At 60.7% G+C, this 27,372-nt stretch overlaps 1 protein-coding gene across 1 annotated transcript; it reads left to right on the top strand.

Annotated features, from left to right (window-relative positions):
- Positions 1 to 76: 76 nt before the first annotated feature.
- On the top strand, positions 77 to 25,977 carry SLC9A1 (solute carrier family 9 member A1). The gene is made up of 12 exons (XM_059868615.1): positions 77 to 422; positions 17,717 to 18,177; positions 19,669 to 19,919; positions 20,395 to 20,612; positions 21,048 to 21,250; positions 21,458 to 21,547; positions 21,898 to 21,968; positions 22,361 to 22,534; positions 22,636 to 22,750; positions 23,171 to 23,272; positions 23,572 to 23,644; positions 24,268 to 25,977. The coding sequence occupies exons 1-12, from the start codon at positions 95 to 97 to the stop codon at positions 24,588 to 24,590; spliced, it is 2,409 nt and encodes an 802-aa protein (XP_059724598.1). The 5' UTR covers positions 77 to 94; the 3' UTR covers positions 24,591 to 25,977.
- Positions 25,978 to 27,372: the final 1,395 nt, after the last annotated feature.

The following is a 27,372-nucleotide window of genomic DNA, read 5'->3' as shown; positions in this document are numbered from 1 at the left end:
CCAGCTCCGCTCGGGCTGTGGCGGGGCGGCTCCAGCCCTCGCCGCCGCGGCGGCCCCGCCGCCCCCCGCCCGCCCGCGCCCCTCGCCCGCCGCCATGGGCGCCGCGGCCCTGCGCGCCCTGCCCTGGGCGCTGCTGCTGCTGGGGCCGCTGCTGCCCGGGCAGGTCCTGCAGGCCAACCCCATGCTCACCTCCGAGGGCCAGCCCGCGCCGCTGCCCGGCGGCGACGTGCCGGGCTTCACCCCCGCGCCGCCCGCCGCCCCCGAGGAGATCCACCCGCTCAAGGAGCAGCCGGCCAACGGCTCGGGAGAGGGGCACGCCAAGCACCGCAAAGCCTTCCCGGTCATCGGCATCGACTACACGCACGTCCGCATCCCCTTCGAGATCTCCCTCTGGATCCTCCTGGCCTGCCTCATGAAGCTGGGTAGGTGGGCGGCCTTGTGGGGGGGTCCGTGGGGAAGGGCCTGGGGAGCGGCCCCGGTGGCCTGGGGAAGGAGGGACCCCCGGGCAAATGGGACAGAGACCCCCAGGCCTCACGAGGAGTGACCCTCGTGAGCATCTGCCACGAGGGACCCGCCGAGCATCCTGCGGTGGGACCCCCTGGGCATCCCAGGGCAGGACCCCCGGCTGGGTGGGCCAGACACCCCCAGTCGTCCCAAGGAGTGGCTCCTGTGAGCATCCCGAGGAGCGACCCTTTCGAGCATCCTAGGGAGAGACCCCTCTGAGCATCCCAGGGTGGCATCACCCCAAACATCCCAGGGCAAAATCCGCTGCACACCCGCAAAGCTCGCAGGCCGGCCGGGCCGGGGTGGGCACTGCTCTCCCCACGACCTTGGGTCTCTGTCCTGGGCCTGGTGGACAGCAGCATCCCGGTCCCTCCACTCCCACAGACTTCTCATCTCCGTGCCTGGGAGCCGGCCTGGAGATGCTCCTGACCCCTGCCTGGACCAGGTTTGCTCTCTCCCTTTGACACTCGGGAGGAAGCACCCAGTTTGCTCACTTCCTCTCGGAACCACAGATGCTTTTTGTAACCTTGGAGAAGTCACTCAGAAGCCTCCCGGTGCTCGGCCTCCCCTTCCTCCCCCTCCGCGGCAGGCCGGGGTGGCTTTGCCTCTGCTGCAAAGCGTCCCGAGATTCCCGCATTAAAGAGAGCGGCCCGGGGCTGGAAAGTCACCCGCTGGGCTGAGCCTGGGATGCCCCGCTCTGGGAAAGCATCAAAGCATCACTCTGCCGGGGCGGGGGTTGTTGACAAAGTGTTTTCCAAACTTCTGCAGCTGGATCAATACCAGCCGAATTAGCCCAAACCTGTGACGTGATGGAACCTGCTGTGCTGTCCCCGGCAGTGCAGAGGTTGAGCTGGCCCTGGTCCCATCCCCGGTGATAAAGCCAGGGGACAGGTGAAATGTTTGCCTTGGAGCAGGTGAGGAGGGAAGGGAGCTCTGCACTCCTTCCTTTTGCTCCTCAGTTGCCATCAGTGGTTCAGTAACACTCACTTATGGGGTGCTCCAGCCTGCTGAGGGAAATCTTGCTTTGGGAGCTTTTTAAAGCTGGTTCCTGTTGTAAACTGTGCCCCGTGCTGGTCTGGAGGGGTCTGAGAGACCCCCAGGAGCTCAGATCCTTCCTGCCCAGCTACTCCTCAAAATACCCATTGCCTTCCAGCCGGCTGTGAGCCCGCGTGGGCAGGTGCAGCCCCGTTTGCACAGTCCCTCCCGAGAGCTTTATTTACGTGCAGGCGGAGGAGTGAGAGCACTTCAGACCCGGAGGCTTGTCTGGGAGCCGGGCAGGCAGGACAGGCTGGGGCCAGGTGGGCTTGGTGCCGTGCTGGCGCTCCCCAGAAGGGGCTGGGGCCGTGTGGCTGGAAGGTGCCTGTCCCCGGGGCTCCCTCTGTGCCTCTGCGCGGCCCCAGAGCCGGCGGTGATGAAATCAGGAATATCTGTGCGGAAGCTGGAGGAGAAAGGAGGGGCCAATGGCCCGCGGGCCTGCCGGGGCCAGGGCAAGCCTGGCGAACACCAGAGTGAGCAGCAGCTCGGGGGATGGAGGGGACAGCCGGCCCTCGGTGTCGCTGCTGCTGCCGGAGGCTGCTCCTGCCGCCCTTGCCCGGAGCCAAGGCTCTCGGGGCTGCAGGAAAAGTTGTGGCTGCCGGCTGTCAGGTCCTTGATGCTACGAGTATTATGCAAGACTGCGTGTTCTGAGGGGTGTATTTTAGGAGAGGCTGCCCTGCGAGTTTGGCAAAGGTGGCAGGTGCTCTGCAGAGCTCCAGAGATGTTGGTTATGCCAAAATCCACACCTTAGCTTACCTACAGCTGTGGCAGGGCCTTGGCAGCAGCACGGTCCTGGGACACCCTTTTCCTCAGCCTCCTTTCCAGCGTTTTGTGTTTCTTGTTCCTGCTGCCTTGGCAGGTAGTTCCCAGGCTGCAGGTACAGCTCCCTGTGCTTGTGAGCAGCCAAAAAGGTCTCACTGCTCTGTGTCCCTATCCCAGCCCTGTCTTTCCTGCCCTGGACCACGGGGTGTTGTTCAGCAGCAGCAAAATAGGCTTTTTTCCACGCAGGGATAGCTCTTACACAGCTGGGCACTGCTGGCAGCACAGCCTGGAATGGCAGGATGAGGCTCACACAGCTCCAGGCTCCCCACACCAACCAGGGTCTGCAGCATCCCATTTCCAGGAAGAGGAGAAGGGGGCTGATAAACAGAACAGGAGTTTGCAGTGCTTCCTCCTTCTCCCATGTCGAGGAGCTCAGAAGTGCTCCCAGGGCTCTGCTCCAGGCCAGGAGATGCAACCTGACCTTGTCCTGTTGCTCAGTTTCCCCCTGTTGCTCTTGATGCTTTAGACAGCTCTTCAGACCTAGATGCATCCTCCTGTTGTCCCATCCAGGGGATTTGTCCTTTCTCCAGCAGCTCTCACTGTGAGGTTGTTTGGGGAATCAAAGGTGTGAGTCGAGCCCTTCCCCTCTTGCTTCAGTTTTTTAAAATGCCTCAGAGGTGTTGGTTTCTGGAGGATTCCTCACCTGGCAGGGCACAGGGGGATGTTTCTCCCCAGCATGTCCTGCAGGCGTGGGCTGGTCCTGCTTTGTTAATCCCCGTGGAGAAGGGAAGCTGGTGCTGGCTGCTTTGCTTAATACTCACATGATATTTTAAGGCTGTGTAGGGGAAGAGGGAGTGAGGGGCAGCTATAACCATGTGCAGATCATGTCTGGTGGTGGCCTGACTTGGCCAGGAGAAGCCTTTGCAGCTGCAAGTTGCAGCCAGACATTGTCTCAACCTGTTGTGTTGTTGCAGAAGGTCAGGCCTTCCCAAAACACCCCAGCCAGGAGCTCTCTGTGCCCTTCTCCAAGGTTTTGCAGGGGTACCATAAGGGCTCCTTCACACCATGCCCAGGGAGAGGTTGGGAAGCTGAGGGGTTTCCCTGCAGGAGAACCTGCTCTCCTCACTCTGAGCGTTGACCTTTCAGCTCACGTGGCTCCCAGAGACGTTTAGGGGAAGTCGGGTTGGACTGTAAATACGTTTCAGGGGAAAGGGAAGGAGTGAGTCAGGAATGTAAATAACAGATTGTGGTCAGCAGTGCCTTTGCTGGCTGTGCTGGGGCCCAGCAGGCAGAGCTCTGTGGTGAGCACCAGCTCCTGCCCACCTTGGAGAAGAGCTGGGGCTGCCTGTGCCTGCAAAGCCCGTGCTGGCCCTTCCTGCTGAAGCCAGGAAGCAGAGAGTCATTCTCCATTAGCCACCTTCCACTGAGGCATGTCCTGCTGTCTGTCTGCACCAAATGGCCTCCCAGCCTCCCTGGAGCATCCTGGCCATTCCACCTCCATCAAGGAGATGGCAGGGTGTGGTGGGTTCACCTTGGCTGGAAGGTAACCTAAAATGTAAGGTTTGAAAGCTGGGTGGTGCCTTTCCTTCTTTTCTCTGGGAGTCCGTCTCCTCCAGATGGAGAGAGTCTTCCTACCAGGGCCTGTCGTGACAGGACAAGGGGAAGTGGTTTTGTGAAGGCAGGTTTAGATTAGATATAAGAAAGAAATAACGTACTCAGAAGGTGGTGAGGCCCTGGCACAGGTTGCCCAGAGCAGCTGCCCCATCCCTGGAAGTGTCCAGGGCCAGGCTGGACAGGGCTGGGAGCAGCCTGGGGCAGTGGAAGGTGTCCCTGCCCGGGGTGGGGGGTGTGGAACTGGATGGGCTTTAAGGTCCCTTCCAACCCAGACCCTTCCATGATTCTGTGGCTCCTGGTGCCCACCAAGCAGCTCTATCACTTCCCTCCTCTGCAGGAGAAACTAGGATGGAAAAATACTCATGGATCAAGATAAAGGCAGTTTAATAAAGCAAAAGCAAAGGTCATGTGTGGAAACAAAGGGAAACAAAAGATTTATTCTCTACTTCCCATCAGCAGATGATGTCCAGCCACTTCCTGGGAAGTACCTTCAGGAGCGCAGTGGCTGCTCCGGAAAGCAAATGTCCTGATTAGAACTGCCCTCCCTCTCTTCCTCTTTACCTTTGCTTGATGTGCTGTGCAACATCCCTTTGGGCAGGCTGGGACAGTCCCAGCAGTGTCCTCTCCCAGAGTGCTGCCCAGCCCCAGCTCCTGCTGAGGGCTGAGTGTGGGGGCAGCTTTGATGCTGTGAGAGCTATCGACCCCCTTCCAGCCACCACAGAGGCTCTGCCCCCCGAGGGCTGCTGTGGGGTGGATGAGCTCCAGCTCAGCCAGACCCAGGGCATGGGGACATCATCCCTGTGTCCCCAACCATGACCCTGCTGGGTCCCCCGAGCAGCCAGACCCAGGGTGTGGGGACATCATCCCTGTGTCCCCAGCCATGACCCTGCTGGGTCCCCCGAACAGCACTTACAGCCAGACCCAGGGCATGGGGACATTGCTCCCTGTGTCCCCAGCCATGACCCTGCTGGGTCCCACGAGCAGCCAGACCCAGGGTGTGGGGACATTGCTCCCACTGTCCCCTCACCATGACCCTGCTGGGTCCCCCGAGCAGCCAGACCCAGGGCATGGGGACATTGCTCCCTGTGTCCCCAGACCATGACTCTGCTGGGTCCCACGAGCAGCCAGACCCAGGGTGTGGGGACATTGCTCCCTGTGTCCCCAACCATGACCCTGCTGCGTCCCCCGAGCAGCCAGACCCAGGGCATGGGGACATTGCTCCCTGTGTCCCCAACCATGACCCTGCTGGGTCCCCTGAGCAGCCAGACCCAGGGCATGGGGACATTGCTCCCTGTGTCCCCAACCATGACCCTGCTGCGTCCCCCGAGCAGCCAGACCCAGGGTGTGGGGACATCATCCCTGTGTCCCCAGCCATGACCCTGCTGCGTCCCCCGAGCAGCCAGACCCAGGGCATGGGGACATTGCTCCCTGTGTCCCCACACCGTGACCCTGCTGGGTGCCACGAGCAGCCAGACCCAGGGCATGGGGACATCATCCCTGTGTCCCCAACCATGACCCTGCTGGGTCCCACGAGCAGCCAGACCCAGGGCGTGGGGACATTGCTCCCTGTGTCCCCAACCATGACCCTGCTGGGTCCCACGAGCAGCCAGACCCAGGGTGTGGGGACATTGCTCCCTGTGTCCCCAACCATGACCCTGCTGGGTCCCATGAGCAGCCAGACCCAGGGCATGGGGACATTGCTCCCTGTGTCCCCAGACCATGACCCTGCTGGGTCCCACGAGCAGCCAGACCCAGGGCATGGGGACACCATCCCTGTGTCCCCAGCCATGACCCTGCTGGGTCCCCCGAGCAGCCAGACCCAGGGCATGGGGACATTGCTCCCTGTGTCCCCAGATCATGACCCTGCTGGGTCCCACGAGCAGCCAGACCCAGGGCATGGGGACATCATCCCTGTGTCCCCAACCGTGACCCTGCTGGGTCCCCCGAGCAGCACTTGCAGCCGAGCTCCTTCGCTCGCTGGGCGCTGCTTGCTGTGGCAGTCACTGAGTCACTGCTGTGCCCCTCCTTCCCCCTGGGCAGCTCTGCTGTGTCTGGGTGTTCCCTGCCCCTCCAGACCGAGAGACTGCTGCCAGCGCCAGCCTGGCTCTCACAGGACTGGCCCCAGCGTGTCCCCAGCGTGTCCCCAGCGTGTCCCTGTTGGGCTGGTGTAAAAGGAGCTGGGGATGGAGCTGTGCTCAGCGAGCAGAGCCCAGGGCTGTGCTGGGTTTCCTGGGGACACGCTGGGGCCTCGGGGAGGTTTGGTGTCACAGCTCAGCCCGCCGTGCCAGCACAGCGCCCGTGCTCGGTGACACTGCTTTGGGGAGCACCAGTGGTCCCCAGCACTGCTCTGCCTGTGGAGGAGCAAGATTAGGGAAGGTCCCAGAGCCTGTGAGCGGGTGATAGGAGCTGGGAGAAGAAGGACAGAACCTGATGGGTGCAGGTGGGGTTGTGGAGCCCCACAGAGGCTCAGGGCATGGGGGGTGGCTCCTCTGCCTGGAGGAGAAGAGACAACTTCAAAATTGCCAGGGAAACATTTGTAGAAGCTGGTGGCTGCTGGCTGGCAGCGAGATTTGTGTGCTAAAACTCTTGGGTGCTAAAACTCTTGGGTGCTTTTCAAACGTTTTTATCAGCCCACCTCCCTGCCCTGAAATCGTGGCTTTAGGAGGGGCCACCCCAAGGTCTTACTGAGCCCTGCAAGTTGAGGAACTTGAGATTCCTGTGGGTTGATAAGCAGGGTAGGAAACCTGCTGTGGTGGTGGCACTGGATGGAAGAGCTGGATCTCGAGACCAGACGCAGCAGAAACACCCCAGAGCAAAGGCAGTCTGCCAGTCTGCAGGGGTGGGAACGGCACAGCACGGAAACATTCCCAGAAGAGCTTTGCCCAGCGTTGGGAGTACGTGTGTGTGACCCTCCAAGTGTGCTGGGGTTATCTCTGTGGCCCTCCTGCCAGCCCAGGTGTGGCTCCCTGGGCACGGATGGCCGTGCTGGGCTGGCTTTGCTGGGCTGGGCTGGGGGAAGGGGCTGTTCCTGCTGGATCCTGGCTCTGGCTGATGGGGCTTCCCTTGCTGGGCCAGAGGGAAATGTTTGTCTCATTCTTGGTGGCAGTGTTTGTCTCACAACCTGGCTTATCACTGCTGGCTGCAGGCAGGGGGGTGGTGAGAGCCTGGAGATGGCCCCAGTGTCCCCACTTGTCCCAGGGAGCTGCTCAGGGGAGCTGGGCCTTGGGGAGTGGCTGCTCAGGAAGGATTTTGAAGTGCTGCTGCAGCTGGTGCCAGAGAAGTGTAAATTGTCGTGATGATGAATTTAAGCAGTCTCTTCCAATGCAGACTTGTTGCATTCCCACTTCCTTGTTGGGGGATGATCTAAACATGCTCTGGCTCCCTTTCCCCTGCTTTGCCATCTCAGAAGGAACAGCCACAGCATTTATTTTTTCCTCTCTGATCTGCCCATTGCTTTTGTCTGAGCTAAAAAACATCCAAACTGTTCCCTCCATGGATCTGGGAAAACCATTAGTTTAATTATGGTTGGAAGAGTGAAAGACTCCTGCTGTGAAATACGGGATGGTGATGGAGTGGGAAAAGCAGATCAGGTCTGTAATCACAGCCATTCCTCCCTGGTGGGCCCTGGTGTCCATTAAGGCAGGATTACACTCCCTTGCAGCCTTGGCTTGGCTCCCTGCAGGGACCCTGTGGCAGCTCCTGGCCCTCAGGAACCAAAGCTTTTGTTTCATCCCATTTATCAACAAAGGCTTGGAGAGCTGGTGCTGGGGTCAGGCCTGGGCTGGCTTCCCACACAGGCTGCAGGTGGAATTTGGGATGTGGGTGTTGCAAGTCCTGTGGCAGCCAGAGCCCAGACTGGTGCTGGCCTGGCTTTCAGGGAGATGCCATGGAATTGTTCCTCCCCCGAGACCTGCAGGTGGCCTGGGCTGGTTTGTGGGGTGACAGCAGAACGTGTCACTCCTTGGCCTGTTTGGTTCACATCCTTTCTCCCAGACTGCCCAACACCCAGCCACAGCTTGCCCAGGATACCCAGAGGGGCTGGAGTTCCCTTGGGAATTAGTGGGGTGGAGGACAGGTCTTTTGTCTGCAATTAAAGTAGCTAAATAGTCTCCCTGGGGGTTTGAGAATTGCTCATGGGGGAAGGGAAGGCCAGGTGGTGGTGGGGGGCAGAGGGTCGTTCTTGGGGTGACAGCAGTGCTGTGGCACAGAGGGACTGCAGCCCCTCCTGTGCAGACGAGACACAGACATCTCTCCAGCACTTGTACAAACCAGAGGCTCATTAGACTTGCAAATAAACACTTCTTTAACACAATCCTTCCCCCTTTCCCTCCTGCAGGCCCTGGTTTTGGCTGTAGGTGCAGGGGTGGTGGGGGCTCTGAGCCTGTCCCAGGATCATGCAGCCCTTGGTCCTTTGTACAGCATCCTTGGAGCTGTGGGCACCAACAGAGGACAGGCATAATGGGGATCAATTGCTGAGCTGCCTTGAAAACATTTGGTGGGGTTTTTTTGGGTTTTTCTTCCTTCTGTTTTGGGTCCCCAAGGCCTAATTTGTTCAAATAAAACCCAAAATCCACGCGGAATACTCTGTGAAAACACAGCCTTGCTGAGTGGAGCTGGGTCTCACCTCATCTCTGCACTGGGCTGCCTGAGTCAGCAGCAGCTTTTTTTCACCCATTGGGGCTCAAAACTGCCAGTGTTGGTTTGATGAAAACCTCGTTGTTCTGAGATCAGGGCCAGGCAGCTCCCAAGGGAGCAGCAGAGGAGCAGGGCATGGTTTGGGTTGAGCCAAGTGCTGGTGGCTGATCCTCTCCCTCCACTGCTCTGGTCCCCGTGGTGCTGGGTGTCTCATGGACCACTCTGATTTCACAGGGCCTTCCAGGTGTGTGCTGACCTTGCAGTTTCTGTTCTTTGGCTCTTTCCTGGGGCAGCAGAACTCACGTGTTCCTGCTCGGGAAGGAGGAACCCGAATTAAAAGCTCTGCAGACGGGCGTGCACACACTCGTTGGTGCCTGTTAGCAGAAGAGGCAAGATCCAAGGCTGAGCCTTGCTGGAGTGCAGCAGTGAGGATGAGCCTGGTGCTGTGTCACCTCTGCTGGTACAGGAATCTGCTGTTACATCACCCCACGTCTCTTGGGGCTCCTTCCCAGAACTGCCTGCGTGAGAAGGGCGCGACTAAGGCTCGTTAGAAGCTGGGGTGGTGTTTTGAGTGGAAAGTTGAAGAATGCAAAGTCCTTTTTAGTCAGAAGACAGCACACACATTTTCTTGGGCTGCCCAGGAGTGACTCACAAACATCTCCAGGAAGTTGCCATACAATCGACCTCCAGGGACAGCACTTTAATCCCACTGAACAGAGGGTGCTGCTAGGGAAATAATTCCCCTCTCTTGTGCAAGACACACACTTGCAGAGCAGACAGCCTGTGGCAGCAGTTTATTTCCAGTGCCCGGAATTATTCTGCATTTTGGAGTCACAACATGCTAAATCTTAATGAGGGGTTTGGAGAGAAGGCAGCTTCCCACCCCACTGCTGGGGATTTGACAGCAGACACACCAGGGGCACAGATTTAGGCACATACAGGCCTTTGAAGGGAAGAGCTGATGCTCCCAGCCCCGTTAGTGCCTCGGTTTCCCTTGGGAACACTTTTCCCACAGCAGCCTTGGTCCCTGGGGGTGAGTTGGCAAGGAACAGCTCCTCTCCCGTGACAGCTGCTGCTCCCAGGAGCTGGGCTGGGTGTGAGGAGCACGGTGGCTCCTCACAGGAAGGCTGGGATGGTGTCTCTGGTGCTGGGAAGGGGTGACAGTGGCCGGGTGCTTGCGCTGCCTCCGGACGCGCTGCTGGCGTGTGCTGAGAGCGGTGTCACTTTGTCTGGGCTTGCAGAGCCCGGTAGTAATCAGTGCTAATTGCAATTACCTCCTCCCCGCTGTCCGAGTGGAGACCAGCAGGTTGTTTCCTGAAAGGCTTTTGTTTGTCTTTCCTGCCCGTGTTCCCGGTAGGAAATCTGCCCTTCCTGGGAAGGGCGGCTGGCATCGCTCTGCCTGGGGAGCTTGTCTGTGCTCACCTCAGGCTGCCTCGGGTTTGACTCTCCCCAAGGCTTCGAGGGTCAGCAGGAACTGGGAATTAAATGCTGTGTGCCGTGGTTGAGGGTAAGGAGCTGGGAGAGCAACTGGAGCCTTATTCTGGGTGACCAGGCACTGTCTCTCTGCACCTCCTTGGGTCCCTCCTGCTCCAGAGCATCCATCTGCACCCAGCAGCGTGAGGGTTCCCTTGGCAGCACGCAGATGGTAACTGGGAGCAGTCTGTCCCAGAAATCCCCTGGCCCTGACCCCTCCTAACCCAGCTATTCATGGCATCCAGCGCCTTGTAGCAGCTGGAGGAATCTGGGAAGACCGTGGCTGGTGAGAGTGAGTTATGTTTAGCTCCTTGTCCCTTTCCCTGGAGCTGAAGAAGTTTTTCTAGACCTTAAACCTCCTCAAAATGCCCAAGTCCAGCTGCTGTCACTGTTCTGAAGGATATAAACCTGGATGAGGATGCTGCTGCCCTGTAGAAAACTCACTTTTCCAGGGTAAATGAGCTGTGCCAGGAAGATCCCAGCCTTGCAGGCCTGGCTGTGAGCTGCACCCCTCCAGAGCTGGTGGGGAAAAGTCAAAATGAGCATTGAAACAACCACAGCAGAAACCTGGGTGGCAGTTTGTCCCCGAGTGCCTCCGTGCCTGGCTCCTGCTGGGTGAGTGCCATGGGCTGGTAAAGAGTCCCAGTCCCGCCCTAGATCGCCGTGTGGAGCCTGCCCAGAGGCTCTGAACAGGTTTGGTGATTGCAGCTGTGGTTTGGGAGTGGCTCTGGAACATGCCCCTTAGAGGAATGCAGTCAGCAGGGTCGGGGTTACCGGAGCCACCCGGAGCACCAAACCCTGCACTGGTGTCCCCAGGCTCACCGGGCAAGGGTGGGTTTGGTGTCTTGTCACAGGGCAGCTCTAGACCTGGAGAGAGGGGGAGGAGAGCTGATCCGTGCACAGCTGTGCACAGCTGGCCTGGAAGAGGAGTTTTTGAGATGTGGTGGCACCAAGCCCTGAAGCCTCCCCAGGCTGCTCATCAGCTCTGTGTTTTCCTCCCTGCCTGGGATGCTGCAGCCGTGGGATGACAGTCCAAGGGCCCAGGTCTCTCAGTCTTTAATGGCAATTAGGACTTTCTTATTATGTGCTTTTCTTGCAGAGTGTCCTTGCCTTCCCTTCTGGTGTGAAGGAGAAGCATTATCTAAACACAGGACTGGAAATTGGGAGCTGCTGGGTTCTCACACCATTCACTTGGGGACTTGGGCAAGTCCATTTAATGTCTTTTGTCTCTCATTTCCTTTTTACAGCTGGGAGGAAATTAATACCAGCTCTGTAAAAGACTCCCAATTGATCTGTTAATTTCTTGTGAGTGCTTCAAGATAAAACCAGGGTACGTGCTCTTGCTGCTCTCAAAAAAAAAAAAGTGTTCAAGTGTTTGTGCTGAAGGCCTCTGCCCATGGATGGTTCTCAGGGCACGTTGTGGTTGTGTGTGGGCACCTTCTCCTCCTGGGGGGCTGCTGCTCCAGGTCCTCCCAGTCCATCCCAGGGCTGGGGCAATGAGGTGTAGCTGGAGGGATGTCTGGCAGGCCTGTGGCTGCAGGCTCAGCAGCGTGTGCTCTGCAGGGAGTGCTGGCTGTGGGATCACACCAAAGCTCACCAGGCTTCTCGGAGCTGCCCCGGCTGTTGGGAGAGAGGGGCACAGCCCCTGGGGGTGGGGAGCGCCGGAGCAAGGGGCCCATCCCTGTGCTGGAGGGAAGCGTGGCTGCTGAGCCTGCCTGGGGCCCAGGGAGGAGATGGCCCTGGGTAACAGCTCCCCTGTGAGCGAGCACAGCAGCTGTGGCAGGCTGGCACCCAGGGTGCCTGCGATCGCCGCCTGCTCTGCAGCACTGCAGCGCTGCCACGGGGCCCAGCACACCTGCACCTGCACCCTCCCTGGGGTGGGACACGGGATTTGCCTTCGCAGGGCAGCCTGCTGCTCCTGGAGGGTGTCAGGGCAGGTGGGGAGCTGGGCTCGTCTGCATGCAGCTCCTGGCTCCGGCTGCTGCAGGATGCACTGGTGCCTTTGGTCCTGTTCCCCAGGCTGCTCAGCTGTTTGGGGACCTTTCTGCAGCTCCAGGTCCAGCCCTACACGGGAGGACAACCTCAGGGTTTCCTGGCAGTGCCATCATCATCCTTGGGGTGAATTTCTCTGCTGCTGCAGGAGGACAGTGGAGCTGTCAGACATCACAGCCCTGCTGCACCTGCCTGCCAGCCCCTCCTCCCACGGTGATGCAGGGGAGCATCTGTTGTTTCTCTGGGGCTGCACTAGCCAGCCCTCCTGCTTTGGCTGATGTGGCTGTTCCTTGGGGCTCCACCAAGCCATTTCTCACCAGTCTTCCTGTGTGGAGCCAGCTCCAGCTGTGGGTTGTGGCTGCTTGGCTGAGCTGCAGCGCTGGTACCTGGCAGTGTCTGCTTTTTGTCCTGTGGCTTTCAGGTTTTGAGTCAGGGCTGGCTGGTGCTATCAGCCCTGCTCTTATCTTCAGCAGAGCAGGCAGGGTCCAGCCGGGTCACCTCCCACACACACCTGATCCCAGGTGCTGGGGCTGTACCAGGCAGCCCTCGGGCTCCTGTCCCAGAGCTCCTTCCCTGTGCCCCGGGCTGTTTGCTTTGGGGGGGAGACAGGGGGAAAACCAGGGGCAGGTGGGTGGCTGCAGGGTGGGGCGAGCTGGGTGAGCAAGGTCTGCAGGCACAGGGGTGACAGTGTCACACCAAGGGGAAATAAAACAGAACCTTCCTCATCTGGCAAGGGCTCCTAATGGCTAAGGACTGTGACAGCGTGGCTTTTGGGGACGTTGTGTGCAATCCAGCTGGGCAGGCTCACAGCCAGGCTGTGCTGGGCACCGTGGGCAGGCAGACCCTGCGGGACCAGCCCAGGCCTTCATCCCATCCCAGGTGGATGAGGTTGATCCTGACTCCTGAGGATGCCTGGAGGCTCTGGGGCAGTGCTGGATGCTGTCCTGAGCACCAGGCTGGTTGCAGCCCCTGCCCACTGAGTTTGGGGTGCAGGAGTGACCCCGAAATCAGGGCTGGAAGTTTTGCTTTTCCCTTCTGCCCGTGCTGGCTTTGCACACTGTGCCCACGGCAAGGTTTGGGGGTGGCTCTGTGGCCCTTGTGTGGGATCTGCATTCACTCAGTGACTCACAAAAAGCAGCATAAATTAATTACCTTCCTGGTTCTTGGCTTTGCTTTGTAATTAGCGACAACAAAATAATGAGGCTTGAATGAAGCATTTGGTTTGTTCTGGAGGAAATTGTTTTGCTTAGAAGCACTTTCTGTACCTGTGCCTTAACACAAAAAACAAGAAGTCAACTTCTCACCAGGAAATGGCATTTTGGGGTGGAAAATCAACGCTTTTCCGTTCTGGACCCTGAAGCCACTGGGTTCTTAAAAGGTTACCCAAATCAACCCAAGCTGCTGAAACCCACCCAAAAAGAGCTGCAGGGCAGCACTGGGGTGACCTGCACCTGCATTAAAACCCTGCCTGCTCCCTGGTGAAACAGAAAAGGGTTTGGCAAAGGCCAGACTGCGTCATGGCCCCACATGTGCCCTCCCATGGGACGCTGTGGGAATGAGCCAGCTTGCAGCTCTGTGGGGCTGGAATTTCAGGGCACGTGGTGATGTTGGAGCTTGTGAGAGGCAGCGAGTGTAATTTAAGTACAGTGGTTTTACCCCCTCTCCTGGCAGGGTGACACCAGCCATGGCCTCGCTCTATTTATAGGTGCAAAGCACCAGCTATTAATTCCTTTTCAGCAAGTTCAATTTTCATCCCCTTCCCTCGAGGCTTCCCGGCTGCATCTGGTGCAGCTCTCGCCGTTCTCCTGGTTCCCTGTCTTTGCAGGGAGCCGCTGGATCTGGCTCCATTTTCCAAAGGAGAGGCACAGCAGAGACATCCTGACATCCCTGCTGGAGGCCACAGCGGTCAGCAGAGCCTGCCTGATCTTTGGGCAGCTGCTGCTCAGGCGAGGGAAGAGAGAAATCCACTGTGATTTTTCTGAGGGTGGAAGATAAATGGAAGAAGCTGCAGCCAAACTCTGGAGAACTGGGATGGATTTTCCCCTGGGAGCCAGTTGCAAAACATTGTGTCACTGCATCAGCATCCTGATGCTTTAACCCTGCTGGGGTCTTACCCAATCCTCAACCTGCCCAAAACACAGCGTGGGAAAGCCAGATCCCAGGGACTTGGAGCTCTGCAGACCCTGGAACCCAGCCCTTCCCTTCCCTTCCCTTCCCTTCCCTTCCCTTCCCTTCCCTTCCCTTCCCTTCCCTTCCCTTCCCTTCCCTTCCCTTCCCTTCCCTTCCCTTCCCTTCCCTTCCCTTCCCTTCCCTTCCCTTCCCTTCCCTTCCCTTCCCTTCCCTTCCCTTCCCTTCCCTTCCCTTCCCTTCCCTCCCCTCCCCTCCCCTCCCCTCCCCTCCCCTCCCCTCCCCTCCCCTCCCCTTCCCTCCCCCACCATGAACAAGGTGCTGAGTCACAGCTTCGTGGATCACTTGTCCCCAGGGCTGGTGACACGTCTGATTTCGGGGTTCAGCAGTGTCAGCTCTCCGTGGTGCCGTGTCACAGGGCAGCGTGGGAAGGTGTGCACACCTGCTGCACGCCTCACCTGGGCCTGCTGCCCCTCGCAGGGCCCGCCCAGCCCGCTGTCCTGGAGGGTTCAGGTGGCCCTGAGGGCCCGGTGCTGTCACACTCTGGTGTCTCCTCCAGCCCTGCTCTCTGCAGTGTCCTTCAGAAGGGCAGCCCTTCTGAGCATGCCTGCTCCTTCCAGAGCCAGCTCCTCTCCAGCCAGCCTGCAGCCCAAACAGCCCCAGCCTGGGGTCCCCAGGGCTGCAGAGAGCATCTCCCAGGGGGCTTCACTGCCCCCCTGCCCAGACTGACCCTGCATCTGCCTCCTCCTTCCAGAGCAGAACCCCCGGGGCTGGGAGAGCTCCCAGCCCTGGTCAATAATTGAGTGATTCCTCCAGCCTGCCTGCTGCAGCCTGCAGCTGCTCCAATAAACCTGGGCAGGATGAGGGGCTTGGGTAAGCACTCTCCTTTCTCGTGCTGCTCTTGGCTGACAGGATCCTCCTGGAAGCATCCTGGCTCTCTGAGGCCGTGTCCCTGCGTGGGTGCTTGCAATGTGGGGTGAAGCCTCAGGAGCATCCGGCTTAACCGTGAGCAGCTGTGCCCTGTGCTCCCCTCCCTGCTCCCTCCCCGTCCAGCAAATCCACTGACCCCAAAGTAAACACCAGAAGCACTCAGAAGCTGCAGAACAAGCTCTGTCAGAGCCAGCTTTCCTTGCCCAGAATCTCTTTAGTTGGAAGGATGGGATTTCCTCCAGATGAGCAAGTGCTCAGTCTGTGGTTAAAACGGGGATTCCTGTCCCTGGTTCCTTTCTGCCCCGACCCAGGGCATTGCTGCCCACCAGGAATTGTGAGTGATGCCTGTGTGTGCCTTGCTGGGCACGTGGGAGCTGGCTGCCTGATGTGGGCAAGGAGCTGCTTTCATAGGAACTGTTATCTCCTGCATTTCCTTTTCCGTGTTTGCTCAGCCTCTTGGGGTTCATGTTTAACCCAACTGTCTCTCTTTTAATGGTTCAGCTGCTGTTTGGTGCTGTGGGAGGGAGCTGCTCCCATGGAGTTTGTTTTCCAAAGGAGGAAGCTTGGGTGACTGTGCTTGCCCTGTGCTGGGCATTTAGGGATCAGGGGTCACGTTATTATTATTTTATTGTTCTTATTATTATCAAAATCATAAACTTTAAAGCCATTATCAAGGCTTATTCCCCTTTCTGGATGTGCCTGTGGCTGGGCATCCTCATCTCCCAGCATCCTGCCACAGCCTTCCTCATCTTCCAGGAGGGAAGTTCAGGCACTTCACCCTTGCCTGCCCTCATCCCTCCCATCAGTCCCCCCATCCCGAAGTGGGATGCTGGCTCCCACCAACAGATTGGTACCAATGAGCTCTGGAATGCTCTAAAAATACTGCAGGGAGCAAAAAATGGCTGAGATTCAGTGAAATCAAAGGCATAATTAAAATGCAGCCCGTGTAAGTGTATTTTTAGGGCCCTACAAAAAGGCTGTAAACCATTGAATTCCCATCAGCACACGAATGTTCCAGTTTAATGGAATCCTGGGGCCTGTGGGGAAGAAGTGAGAGATGCTTAATTGTCAGTGTTTGTGTTTTATTCATGATTGAACATACTTAGCAAGCAAAAACTGCTCTGCTGTTGGCTTCTCGCTGCTTGTGTGGCTTTAAGCCTTACCCCAGCCAGAAAGTGCCCGGTGTGCTGGAAGGGTCGCTGGTGCCAGGGCTGGCATGAGCCGTGCATGGAAAAGGGATTATCACCTCCCCTCCCCGAGGGAGCTCCGTGCCAGGGCTGCCTCGGGGTGCTCAGAGCTTGTGTGGGCTCCAGGGGATCCATGGAAAGATCCCGTGGGGTAAATCAGGAGCTGCACCCAGGCTGGGAAGTCCCTGAGTGCAGGTGCTTGGTGTTGGGGGTGCCTTGGGACAGAGCTTGGGTGTTCCCAGCTCCTCCTTCCTCCCCTCGTGCCCACCGAGCTGTTTGCTGGGCGTGGTGCTGGGGGGCAAAGCTGAGCCAGACTCCTGCCAGCATCCTCCAGCTCCAGGGACCCTCTGGAGCAGCTGGAATGGTTCCTGGAGTGGTGAATCCTCTGGGCTCGCCCCTGCTGGAGCCTGTTCCTGCAGCTCAGGGGGAACGTGGGGCTGGTCCTCCCCCCAGGACCTGCACGGGGCTGGGCTGGGGGCTGTGGTCCTTGGGGAGAGCCTTTCCCGAGGGGCTGGGGTGTCTGCACAGGTGGAGGAGGGGTGAGCTGGCCGTGGCACAGAGGTGGTCCCTGCGGGCTCGGGGGGGTCTGGCTCCTTCGGGGGATTTGATCTGTTGTGGGATTGCTGCAGATGGCACGGCCGGAAGGAACGGAGGAACACGGCATGCCAAGGCAGGGCTCCTGATTTTAAACTGCTTCCCTTGCCAGGGAACAAATATGCCTCGCTTCAAAATAATAATTATAAAGCCTGGGAGGAGATCCAGGGAGCCCAGAATCCTTCTGTGGGTGTTCATGTGCTGGCAGATGCCCAGCTGGGGGTGCCTGGTGGGTCAGGGCCAGCTCAGGGACCTGCCTTTGGAGTTGTGCCGGGATTGGAAAAGGGGGAAATGTGTTCCCTGTTACCTGGCACCCCAAGGATGCATCCTGTCCCTGCTGCAACCAGCCATGTAAATCCTCCAGGAGGGAGAATTGCACCCTGGAATGCACTGAGCAGCAGCTCCCATCCCGCAGTGCCCTGTGCAGGGGTGCCCGGGGATGGGGCTGTGCCTGGCACGCTGGGAGCAGTGGCACTGGTGGGCAGGCTGCTGTCTGATGGGAGGGAAATGCCACTGCTGCCTGTGCTCGGGAGCAGCGCTGCCGTGGGGAGAGCTGGAGCAGGGGCTGCTCGTGTGGGGAGAGCTGCCCGTGCTGCAGGGCAGGGGTCCAGGGAGAGACCCTGGGCTGTCCCCAGGGTGGCTGTCACCTGCTGCTGGGACTCTCAGGGTTCTGGCCTGAGCCAGCAGTACCACGGTCTGGTTAAGCTGCAGTTTCCACTTGACAGAGCAGGGCGGGAGGGGAAACTGAGGCACACAAGGAGTGGCGGGTCACGAGGAGTGCAGGGAGGGCTGGGAGCTGGCCCCTGCAGACAGCATCCTCCATTCCTGTGGCCAACGTGTGTTTCCTCTCTCCCTCTCTCCAGGCTTCCACGTGATCCCCTCAGTGTCCAGCATCGTTCCCGAGAGCTGCCTGCTCATCGTGGTGGGCCTTCTGGTCGGGGGGCTCATCAAAGGGGTGGGTGAGAAGCCCCCCATCCTCAAGTCGGACATCTTCTTCCTCTTCCTCCTGCCCCCCATCATCCTGGACGCCGGCTACTTCCTGCCCCTGCGCCCCTTCACTGAGAACCTGGGCACCATCCTCATCTTCGCCGTGGTGGGCACGCTCTGGAACGCCTTTTTCCTGGGGGGGCTCATGTACGCCGTGTGCCAGCTGGGCGGGCCCGGCCTCAACCACATCGGCCTGCTGGCCAACCTGCTCTTCGGCAGCATCATCTCGGCCGTGGACCCCGTGGCCGTGCTGGCCGTCTTCGAGGAGATCCACATCAACGAGCTGCTGCACATCCTGGTCTTCGGGGAGTCCCTGCTCAACGACGCCGTCACCGTGGTGAGTGCCCGGCCCGGGAGTGGGGCTGGCATCCTGCTGGAGCCCCTCGGGGGCTGGCAGCTGTCAGGGCCTGCCCAAGCTGCCTCCTGGCAGCTCCACTCGGACCAAACCTTGTCCAGGTGCAAAGCTAAAAGCGGAGGCTTCAAACTCTGCAGAGGGGGGTTGAGGTGGAGTGGTTCTCTTGGAGGGCTGGGGAGGCCGAGGGCACGTGCCCAGTCAGCCTCTTGCTGCCATGGGCTCTGGGAATCTGCTCTCCTGGCTGGAGCTGCTGCTGAGCCTTGCCTGCCCTGCCAGGGGAAGCACGAGGGACTGACCCTGGCTCAGGCAGAGCTGCCCTGTGGCTGCTGCTCCGTCTCTCTCCTTGCATGTGGTCACCCGTGCTGTCCTCCGGCTCCCAGGAGGTGGGAGGGCAGCACATCAGCCGTGGCAAAGGGGAGAGCTGGAGGGGCTGAAGCCAGGCTGGCAGCCCCCCTGGATCGCCCCTCAGCCCCACTGCAAGCAGCAGTTTGCAGGGACCTTTGGGAGGGGGGGCCAGCCCTGCTCCCTTTCCAGAGGACATCACTGTCCAGGTGCTGGCTTGGCTGTCAGCGTGGCCTTCTCCTCTCTGCAGAGCTGACCTCTAAACTGACTCCTAACCCACTGCTTTTTCCTGGCTCTTTTCCCATATCCCAGCTGTCCATTCCGGAGCTGGCTGCTCAGCCCCTGCTGACAAGGTTCCTGGTGACAAAGAACACTCTGTCCCACCACGGGGCTTTTTCCAGGCACTTCTCCCCCATTTTTCAGCAGAGGGGTGCCTGCAGGGTCTGTGTCCCCACTCTCATCCCTGGGGAATGCCTTTGTCTGCCCCTGCCCCTGTCCCACCCAGGGCCTGGCCCCAGCAGGCAGGAGCTGGCTCCTCGCCCTCTCGCTGCCTGCAAGTGCAGCTATTCCTGCAGGATGCCCTAAATCCTGTTTCCCATCCTGACGTGTGCTCTAACATCTCTGCAGTGTCTGGGGGTGGGAGAAGGCAGCACAGCCCAGAGTCTTTCCCTCAGGTTTCCCTCAGCTGCAGGAGCCACCTCAAGGGTTTGGGCTCTTCTCTGGGCTGGGCAGGGCAGGGCACATGGGAGCTTTTCTCTCTGTGCATCAGTCAGGAGTCCCCCAGCCTGGATCTGTCCTGACCTGGTCATTGGGAAAACAGGAACAGCCTCTGTCTGGTGACCAAAGGCCCTCCTGGCACAGCTGGAGAGCAGAGCTGTCCCAGACACATATTTGTGTGTCCCTGTGGGCACAGAGGACAGGGAGCTGGTCCCCTCAGGACTGTGTGTGGCACAGCAAAGCACCAGCAGCTGGATTTGGTGTGAGCCTTGGTCAAGCACCCAGCTTGGGGTCACCAAGCAGGGACAGAGCTCAGCTCAGGTGTGCCACCCTCCCTGGGCAGGTCTCCTCCGAGGTGAGGCTGTCCCTTCCCAGAGGGACAGTTTGAGCCCTGCTCTGCTTTCTCCCTGCCAGGTCCTCTACCACCTCTTTGAGGAGTTTGCCAGCTTCGAGCAGGTGACCATCCTCGACATCATCCTCGGCTTCCTCAGCTTCTTCGTGGTGTCTCTGGGCGGGGTCCTGGTGGGCGTCATCTACGGGGTGATCGCTGCCTTCACGTCCCGCTTCACCTCGCACATCCGCGTCATCGAGCCCCTCTTCGTCTTCCTCTACAGCTACATGGCCTACCTGTCTGCTGAGCTCTTCCACCTGTCGGGCATCATGGCGTGAGTTGGCAGTGGGGAGGAGGAGCCCTCCTGCCCAGGGCCCCTGGGGCCTTGGTGGGGCTGTGACCGCAGTCCTGGCTGGCCCAGCGTGGTCAGCGCGTCCCCAGCGAGGCCCAGGGCTGTGTTTGGGCTGGGATATGCGAGGAGGCACAGCAGGGCAGTGGGTCTGGGGAGCTGTCCCACAGAGCCTGGGGTGCTGGCAGCCTGTTCCTGTTCTCCCGGCACACAGGAGCAGGCAGGGCCTGCTGAGCACTCGGGACACCGTGGGTTTGTGCTCCAGGCTCACTCCTGCCCTGCCGGGGGAAGGAGAAACCTTGTGTTGCCTTCTCTGGAGGCCTTGGATATTTGCTGCTGTGTCACAAGGCCTGTCCTGCCCCGGAGTTTGGTGTCACAACACAAAATGCTGCTGCGGGGCCAGGGCTTGGGGCTGTCCCCATGTCCCCGTGGCTGCTGAGGGCCCCAACCTCACCCCCAGGCTCATCGCTGCTGGTGTGGTCATGCGGCCCTATGTGGAAGCCAACATCTCCCACAAGTCCCACACCACCATCAAGTATTTCCTCAAGATGTGGAGCAGTGTGAGTGAGACCCTCATCTTCATCTTCCTGGGTGTCTCCACCGTGGCTGGTCACCACTACTGGAACTGGACCTTCGTCATCAGCACGCTCTTCTTCTGCCTCATTGCCAGGGTGTTGGGTGAGTGTCAGTGCGGTGGCAGAGCCCTCGGGGTGGTAAAAGAATCATGGCATGGTTTGGCTTGGAAGGGACCTTAAAGCCCATCTCGTTCCAGCTGCCATGGGCAGGGACACCCTCCACCATACCGGGTTGCTCCAAGCCCCATCCAGCCTGGCCCTGAGTGGCCATCTGGGTCATGGTGAACTCTCAGACTGGGATGGTTTGCCTTGCTGGGGAGGCTGGAGGTGCCTGGGTGGCACTGCTCCCCGTGGGCATCACCCATGCTGGTGGTTGGTGTTGGGGAGATGAGGCTGAGGCCGTGGTCCTGCCAGCCATGGGGTGGAAGCTGCTCAGGGATGTTGGGATGAGCAGACAGCCCTGAGGGGCTGCCGGGTGGGCTCTTTGGGACTGGAGGGGACCCTTGACCGTTCACACAGGACTGTGCTGCTCCCCCAGGTGTCCTTGTGCTCACCTGGTTCATCAACAAGTTCCGGATCGTGAAGCTGACGCCGAAGGACCAGTTCATCATCGCCTACGGGGGCCTGCGGGGAGCCATCGCCTTCTCCCTCGGCTACCTGCTGGACTACAAGCACTTCGGCATGAGGGACATGTTCCTCACTGCCATCATCACTGTCATCTTCTTCACCGTCTTCGTGCAGGTGGGTGGCACCCAGGCGGTGCTTTCAGAGGGAAGGGGGCTCTTCATGGCCGTGTGGAGAGTGGGGAGCCCATCCCCGACCCTGTCACTGCCCCGCGTCCCCAGCGCTGCACAGTGACACCGACAGCGGGTTGGCTTTGCTGAGCCCATCCCACTCCCACCACTGTGCCTCGGGCCGAGAGGTAACCCCCTCCCCTCCCCTCCCCAGGGCATGACCATCCGGCCCCTGGTGGATCTGCTGGCTGTGAAGAAGAAGCAGGAGACGAAGCGCTCCATCAACGAGGAGATCCACACGCAGGTAACGCGCTGCTCCGGCCGCCCCGCGCGCCGCCGTAGCCCTCTCTGCTTCTGCCACTCCACCTCTGTCACTGGGACCTGCCCCTAAATCAGAGCCCAAGGTAAGGGGGGCAGAGCGAGGGCTCTCCCCTGTCTGTGTCGTGCAGTGCCCGCTCTGACCCAGACCCCCGTGCCTGTAGAGCCAAGCCTGGTTGTGTGGGTCCGTCCTGCCCTCCAAAGCCCGTCCTGGACCCACAGCCCCGATTTTACAGACCCTGAGTGCCCTCCCCATGTGTCAGTGTGGGTGTCAGGGGAGGGAGGGGGTGGGCAAGAGCCCTCCGAGCTGCTCACGCCTTGGACCATCTCTTCCAGTTCTTGGATCACCTTCTGACAGGGATTGAGGATATCTGTGGTCACTATGGGCATCACCACTGGAAGGACAAGTGAGTGGCGAGGTTTGGTGGCTGGGGAAGGGTTTCTGTCACCACCCAGAAGGTTTCACAGCTCTGTGCCATGTTTTAATATCCTCATGCAGACTCCCCATGGGGAATTATGGCCCAGGACTGGGAGCAAGGGGGGCTGCAGGGCTGCACCCCTTGGCCACCCCACCCACAGCAGGTCCATGGCAGGGTGGGAGCTGCCAGTGCCAGTCCCTGCAGGAGCTCAGGGCCAGCCCTAGTGGGTACCAGCAGGGGCTGGGTGTTGTGGAGACACCCTGGCTTGGGAGGGGTTCAGGGGAGCACGAACTGGAGCCGGCCCAGCAGCGCTGTCCTGGGGAGTGGGAGTGGGCCAGGGCTGAGCTGTGGCTGCCCCTCCTGTGCCCCGCTCTGGGAAGGCTGAACCGCTTCAACAAGAAGTACGTGAAGAAGTGCCTGATCGCGGGGGAGCGCTCCAAGGAGCCCCAGCTCATCGCCTTCTACCACAAGATGGAGATGAAGCAGGCCATCGAGCTGGTGGAGAGCGGGGGCATCGGCAAGATCCCCTCGGCCGTCTCCACCGTCTCCATCCAGTGAGTTCCCTGCCCCGAGTGCTCCCTGCTGCTGGCCGCGGGGCGAGCAGCCCTTGGGCGCTGCCGTGGGCTGTGGCTCTGAATCCTGTCTGTCCGTGCAGGAACATCAACCCCCAGACCCTCCCTCTGGAGCGCGTCCTTCCAGCCCTGTCCAAGGACAAGGAGGAGGAGATCCGGAAAATCCTCCGCACGAACCTGCAGAAAACCAGGCAGAGGGTGAGGGGTCCCCTGGCACCGTGTGTCCCCTTTGCCTCGCTGGGAGTGGCAGGGACACTGCCCGCCAGCCCTCAGCTGGGCCCTTCCCCCCTGCTGTCCCTGCCCTGCTGTGCCCTGTGCTCCTGGCCCGACTCTTCTTCCCCAGGAGGCTTTTCCTCCTGGGATGGTGCTGGGACAGTCTGAGGGCCAGGCTCATTTGGTCAGTGGCCGAGCCCAGCCTTTAAACCCTCGTTGGGCCAGGGTGGGTTGGGATCAGGCATCCTGCGGTGGCACACGAGGGACGAGCCAGGAGCCTGCCTGGAACTGCTCTGCCCACTGGTGGCTGTTCCATCCATCTCCAGGAAGAAAGGGGCTGTGACCTCTCTTTCCCTCTCTGTGTGGGATTTTAACCTGTCTCCTTTTCTCGGGATCTGTTCCCAGCTGCGATCCTACAACCGGCACACGCTGGTGGCTGACCCCTACGAGGAAGCCTGGAACCAGATGCTCCTGAGGAGGCAGAAGGCCCGGCAGCTGGAGCAGAAGGTGCTGGGGGACCACCAGGGCAGGGCAGGACGGGGGCCAGGGGGGCTTCCCTGCCTGGGAGGGCACAGGGAGGGGGCTGAGGTTGGGATGACAGAGGGTGACCCCAAGCCTTGGGGGTCCTGTGATTGCCCCAGGCCCCAAGCAAGTCCCTGGAGCATGGCTGGGAGGATCTGTGCCCGTGTCCTCTGCGTCCCACTGCTGCTCCCTGCCATCCCTGTGGCCAGTTCCCTGCCCATCCCTGTGGCCAGTTCCCCTCCTGCCCTGGCCACGCTGCTGACGGTGCCTTGCTCCCGTTGCAGATGAACAACTACCTGACAGTGCCGGCACACAAGGTGGACTCGCCCACCATGTCCCGGGCTCGCATCGGCTCAGGTAGGTGGGAGGGGCTACACGAGGAGCTGCCCTGCCCTCACCTGGAGCTGTCCTGCACCTCCTCAGCTCCCTGTGGCTCTCCAGCCCCGACTGTCCCCACCCCACACCCATCCAGCCCAGTCCCAGAGAGTTGCTGTCCCGAGCAGAAGCACCCAGCACAATTCCCCTGGGAAGTCAGGTGGGGCAGTCCCTCCGGAGCTCAGCTCACTCCATCCAGGCAGCCACGTCTCTGTCCATGCCCCTCCCAGCCCTCCTCGGGGGGGGCATCAGGAGCCTTAGCCCCAGGACCTGTTGCCACTGCATTCCCAGTTTGTCCGTGGCACGTTTGCTTTGGCACCCTGGGTCCCTCCTGTCCTGTGTCCCCTCCCGCTCCGGGGACAGGGTGTCGGGTGTCGGGGCGTGCCGCCGCTGCGGAGCCCGCGGCTCATCAGCAGAGGGCAGCTTCGCCCTTCCCGATGGAGCCAGCTCCGGCGGGGGTGTGGGAATCGGGAAGAGGAATTACTCAGCTGAATTGGAAAACCGCGAGACAGCCCAGGCACCCCAGCCCCAAACAAACATCTGGGGTGCATCACCGGGGGTCCCTGAGACCCCCCTTCCCTGCCTGACCCCTCTGTGCCTCCCAGACCCGCTGGCCTACGAGCCCAAGGAGGACTCGGAGAACCTGCCCATCATCACCATCGACCCGGCCTCGCCGCAGTCCCCCGAGTCCGTGGACCTGATGAGCGAGGAGCCCAAGGGCTGCAGTGGCCTCCCACCCTCGCCCGAGGAGGATGAGGAGGGGCTGGTGATGCGGGTGAAGGAGCCTTCCTCCCCGGGGACTGACGACGTCTTCACCCCGGGGACCAGCGACAGCCCCAGCAACCAGCGGATGCTGCGGTGCCTGAGCGACCCCGGCCCGCGGCCCGAGCCCGAGGAGGGGGAGCCCTTCATCCCCAAGGGGCAGTAGCTGCTGGCACAAAGCCTCCAAATCGTTTCTCTCTCTCTCTGTTCATTCATTTGTTCTTTGCTCTCCGTTTTGTTTTCTTGTCACTACACACTGGGTTCAGGAAGGGGAGACTGTCCTGGATGGACTGGGATTGCCAGGACAGCTCTGCCCAGCGAGCCCTGGGCTGGCCCCAGCGAGCAGGGAAGGAGCCCCGGGATGCCCCGGGCTCCTTGGGCCGCGTGGCCTGGGGTGATGGACAGTTTTCCGCCCGGGATTGGGATTTGCAGGTGCCTCACAGCCCCCGCGGGGCTCTCCAGAGGTGCCCACCCACTCAGGACCTGCGGCCGGCTCTGACCAGGGGTCTCCACAGTCACTCCCCATGGCACAGCTTCCCCTCTCCCCTCTCGTGCTTTACTGCCCCCTCGCCTTGCTCCGGAGCGGAGAGATGGGACAGCAGGAGCTGTCACCGGGGCTGGCACGCACACACTCCCCCTCCCCGGCACCTCGGGCTCCTGCCGCTGCTCCCTCGCCTCGGCAGCTTCCCGTGGGCCCGGCTGTGCCTGGGATCCTCCCTCCTGGCCTCACATTTCATGCCAGCTCTTTTCAAAGAAATATTCTAGAGCCATGCAGGGGGGAAGCTGGGACCCCCCTCGCTTTGAGCAGCCTCTCCATCCCTCCTGGAACTGCTGTCACCTGTCCCCATGGGGACCCTCCAGGGGCCAGCCTCGGCCCCTCGCCCTGTGCCAGCACGGCAGCGGCTGCTCCTTAACCAAAGACGGGGCCCGGGGTGTGCCAGGGATTGTTTGTCCCCCTGCGAGTGTGAGGAGCTGGGGGGAGCCAAGTGCCAGCTCCCCCAGCGCGGGGACACCTTGGATCCGGAAGGTTGGCAGCAAGGGGACGACTGGGGGTGCCAGGGGTCCTGGAAGGACCTGTCTTTCCCCAGGGCTTGGGAGGGATCTGGGTGTTCTGGTGACTTGCAGCCCTCCCCGGGCTCAGGGGTGTCCTGTGTCTGTCACCTTGTCCCCCTCGTGCCCACCAGCTCCCACCGTGTGCCACCGTGGGTACCACGGGGTGCTGACCACCCCCTCCCCGGGGACCCCGGCCGCTGTCCCCTCCCTGTGCCGTGCCTTGCCACGCTCTGCCCCGCTGCCTTGGTGGGCGCCTGTCCCACATCCCACCCGCTCCACGCCCCGCTGGGACCCCCAGGTCCGGCGTCCGCGGGGCTCCGTCACCGGGGCGAGCGCCCGCGCCGCTGCCTGCGCCTGCCTGCTGCCCTGCTCTGTTTCCAGGAGGAAAAAAAGCAATGGAAATTCTCTTGTATAAAAAGGAAAAAAAAAAACCAAACCCACATGTAAAGAGATTCTTGGTTTTTATCATAAATATTCTAATAAATTAATGTTACTTTTTAGTGGGGGTTTTTCCAGCTGTTCGGGCTCCTGCCGCTGCCTCACGGTCCCGGCTGTCCCAGAGGAACGAGGTGGCTGTGACGCTTCGTCCCCATCGCTGGCATGGAGAGTTTGCCTCTCACCCTCCTGCCTGGCTCAGGGACAACTGGAGCCCCCTCCCCGGGGGACATTTTCAGCTTTGGCAAAGACAGAGGCTCCCAAATCCCTCCCTGGAGCTGCGCCGTGCGAGGGTGTGTCGGGAGGGTCTCCCGGGGGAGGGTCCTTTTCCGGGGGATGGATCACCCGGCACAGCCCCGGCATGCCGGCCCGGGGTCCCAGCACGGCTCTGCCCATCCCGAGCCCGCTGTGTTGTCCCCAGGGAGAAAGGGCCAGCGCCTGCCTTGTCCTGGCACTGCAGCAGGGCTTGGGGGGGTAAAGGACCCATCCCCAGGGGAGGGGTCTTGGGAACATCTGAGCTCTGTGATTTTCCTGCTGGGTTTCCCCAGAAGCCCTCCCAGAAGAGCCAGTTCCCACCAGCATCCCAGGACAGCAGAGAGGGAAGGGGCTCCGGGCAGCACCGGGTGAGGAGCAGCACCACAGCCCCAAAATCCCTCCGGCCTCAGCAGAGTCGCCGCTCCGGGGCCGGGGGTGTCCCGGGGCAGCCGCAGCCCCTCGCTCCGGGGAGTTGCGAGGGGAATTTGTTCCAGGGCTGCAAACCGGAGCCCTGAGCCGTGACTCAGCCCGCGGCCACCCTGCGGCGCGGCAGCTCACCTGCCCGAAATACCTGAACGCCAGGGTCCCCCTGCCTGGGGCGGGACTCGGCCGGCTCACCCCACTGCAGGGGGGACCCGAGGGCTCCCTGGGCAGGATGAGGTGGCCAGGGATGTGTGACAGGCGGTGCGCGGGGGCCACGGCGGTGCCAGTGCACTGGGTGCTACCCGTGCGTCCTCATCAGGGTCCGGGGTAGTTTGTCCACTGCCCACCCTGGACACTGCCCACCCCGGGCACTGCCCACCCTGGACACTGCCCACCCTGGACACTGCCCACCCCAGACACTGCCCACCCCGGGCACTGCCCACCCCGGGCACTGCCCACCCTGGACACTGCCCAGCCCGGGCACTGCCCACCCTGGACACTGCCCAGCCCGGACACGGAGGGAGCAGCAGGAGCACGGCTGCCCCGGGCAGTGCCCAGGTAACTCACCTGCCCACGTGCTGGGGAGCATCACCTGCAGCCTGATTTCAGTCATACCTTTAGAGCGAGAACTCCCCAAACCCAGGCATTTCCAGGATATTCTTGTTTCTGTCTCAAAGGGTGAGTAACTTTTTTTAATGAGGGAGGACTAATGATCCCTCCGGGGCTGTGCTGTCACCACTGAGCCACTGCCAAAGCACTCACAGTGCTGGAGCCGGGGGGTG

This window comes from Haemorhous mexicanus, chromosome 27 (genome assembly GCF_027477595.1).
Source record: "Haemorhous mexicanus isolate bHaeMex1 chromosome 27, bHaeMex1.pri, whole genome shotgun sequence".
Taxonomy (NCBI): domain Eukaryota; kingdom Metazoa; phylum Chordata; class Aves; order Passeriformes; family Fringillidae; genus Haemorhous; species Haemorhous mexicanus.
This window is presented reverse-complemented; position numbering and strand designations above follow the sequence as displayed.

Excerpts from the sequence above, each read along its gene's own strand:
- SLC9A1 (XM_059868615.1), top strand. The coding sequence starts at position 95 with ATGGGCGCCGCGGCCCTGCGCGCCCTGCCCTGGGCGCTGCTGCTGCTG. Across the intron at positions 19,920-20,394 it reads CACCTGTCGGGCATCATGGC|GCTCATCGCTGCTGGTGTGG; the intron begins GTGAGTTGGCAG and ends CCTCACCCCCAG. Across the intron at positions 21,548-21,897 it reads ACGAGGAGATCCACACGCAG|TTCTTGGATCACCTTCTGAC; the intron begins GTAACGCGCTGC and ends CATCTCTTCCAG.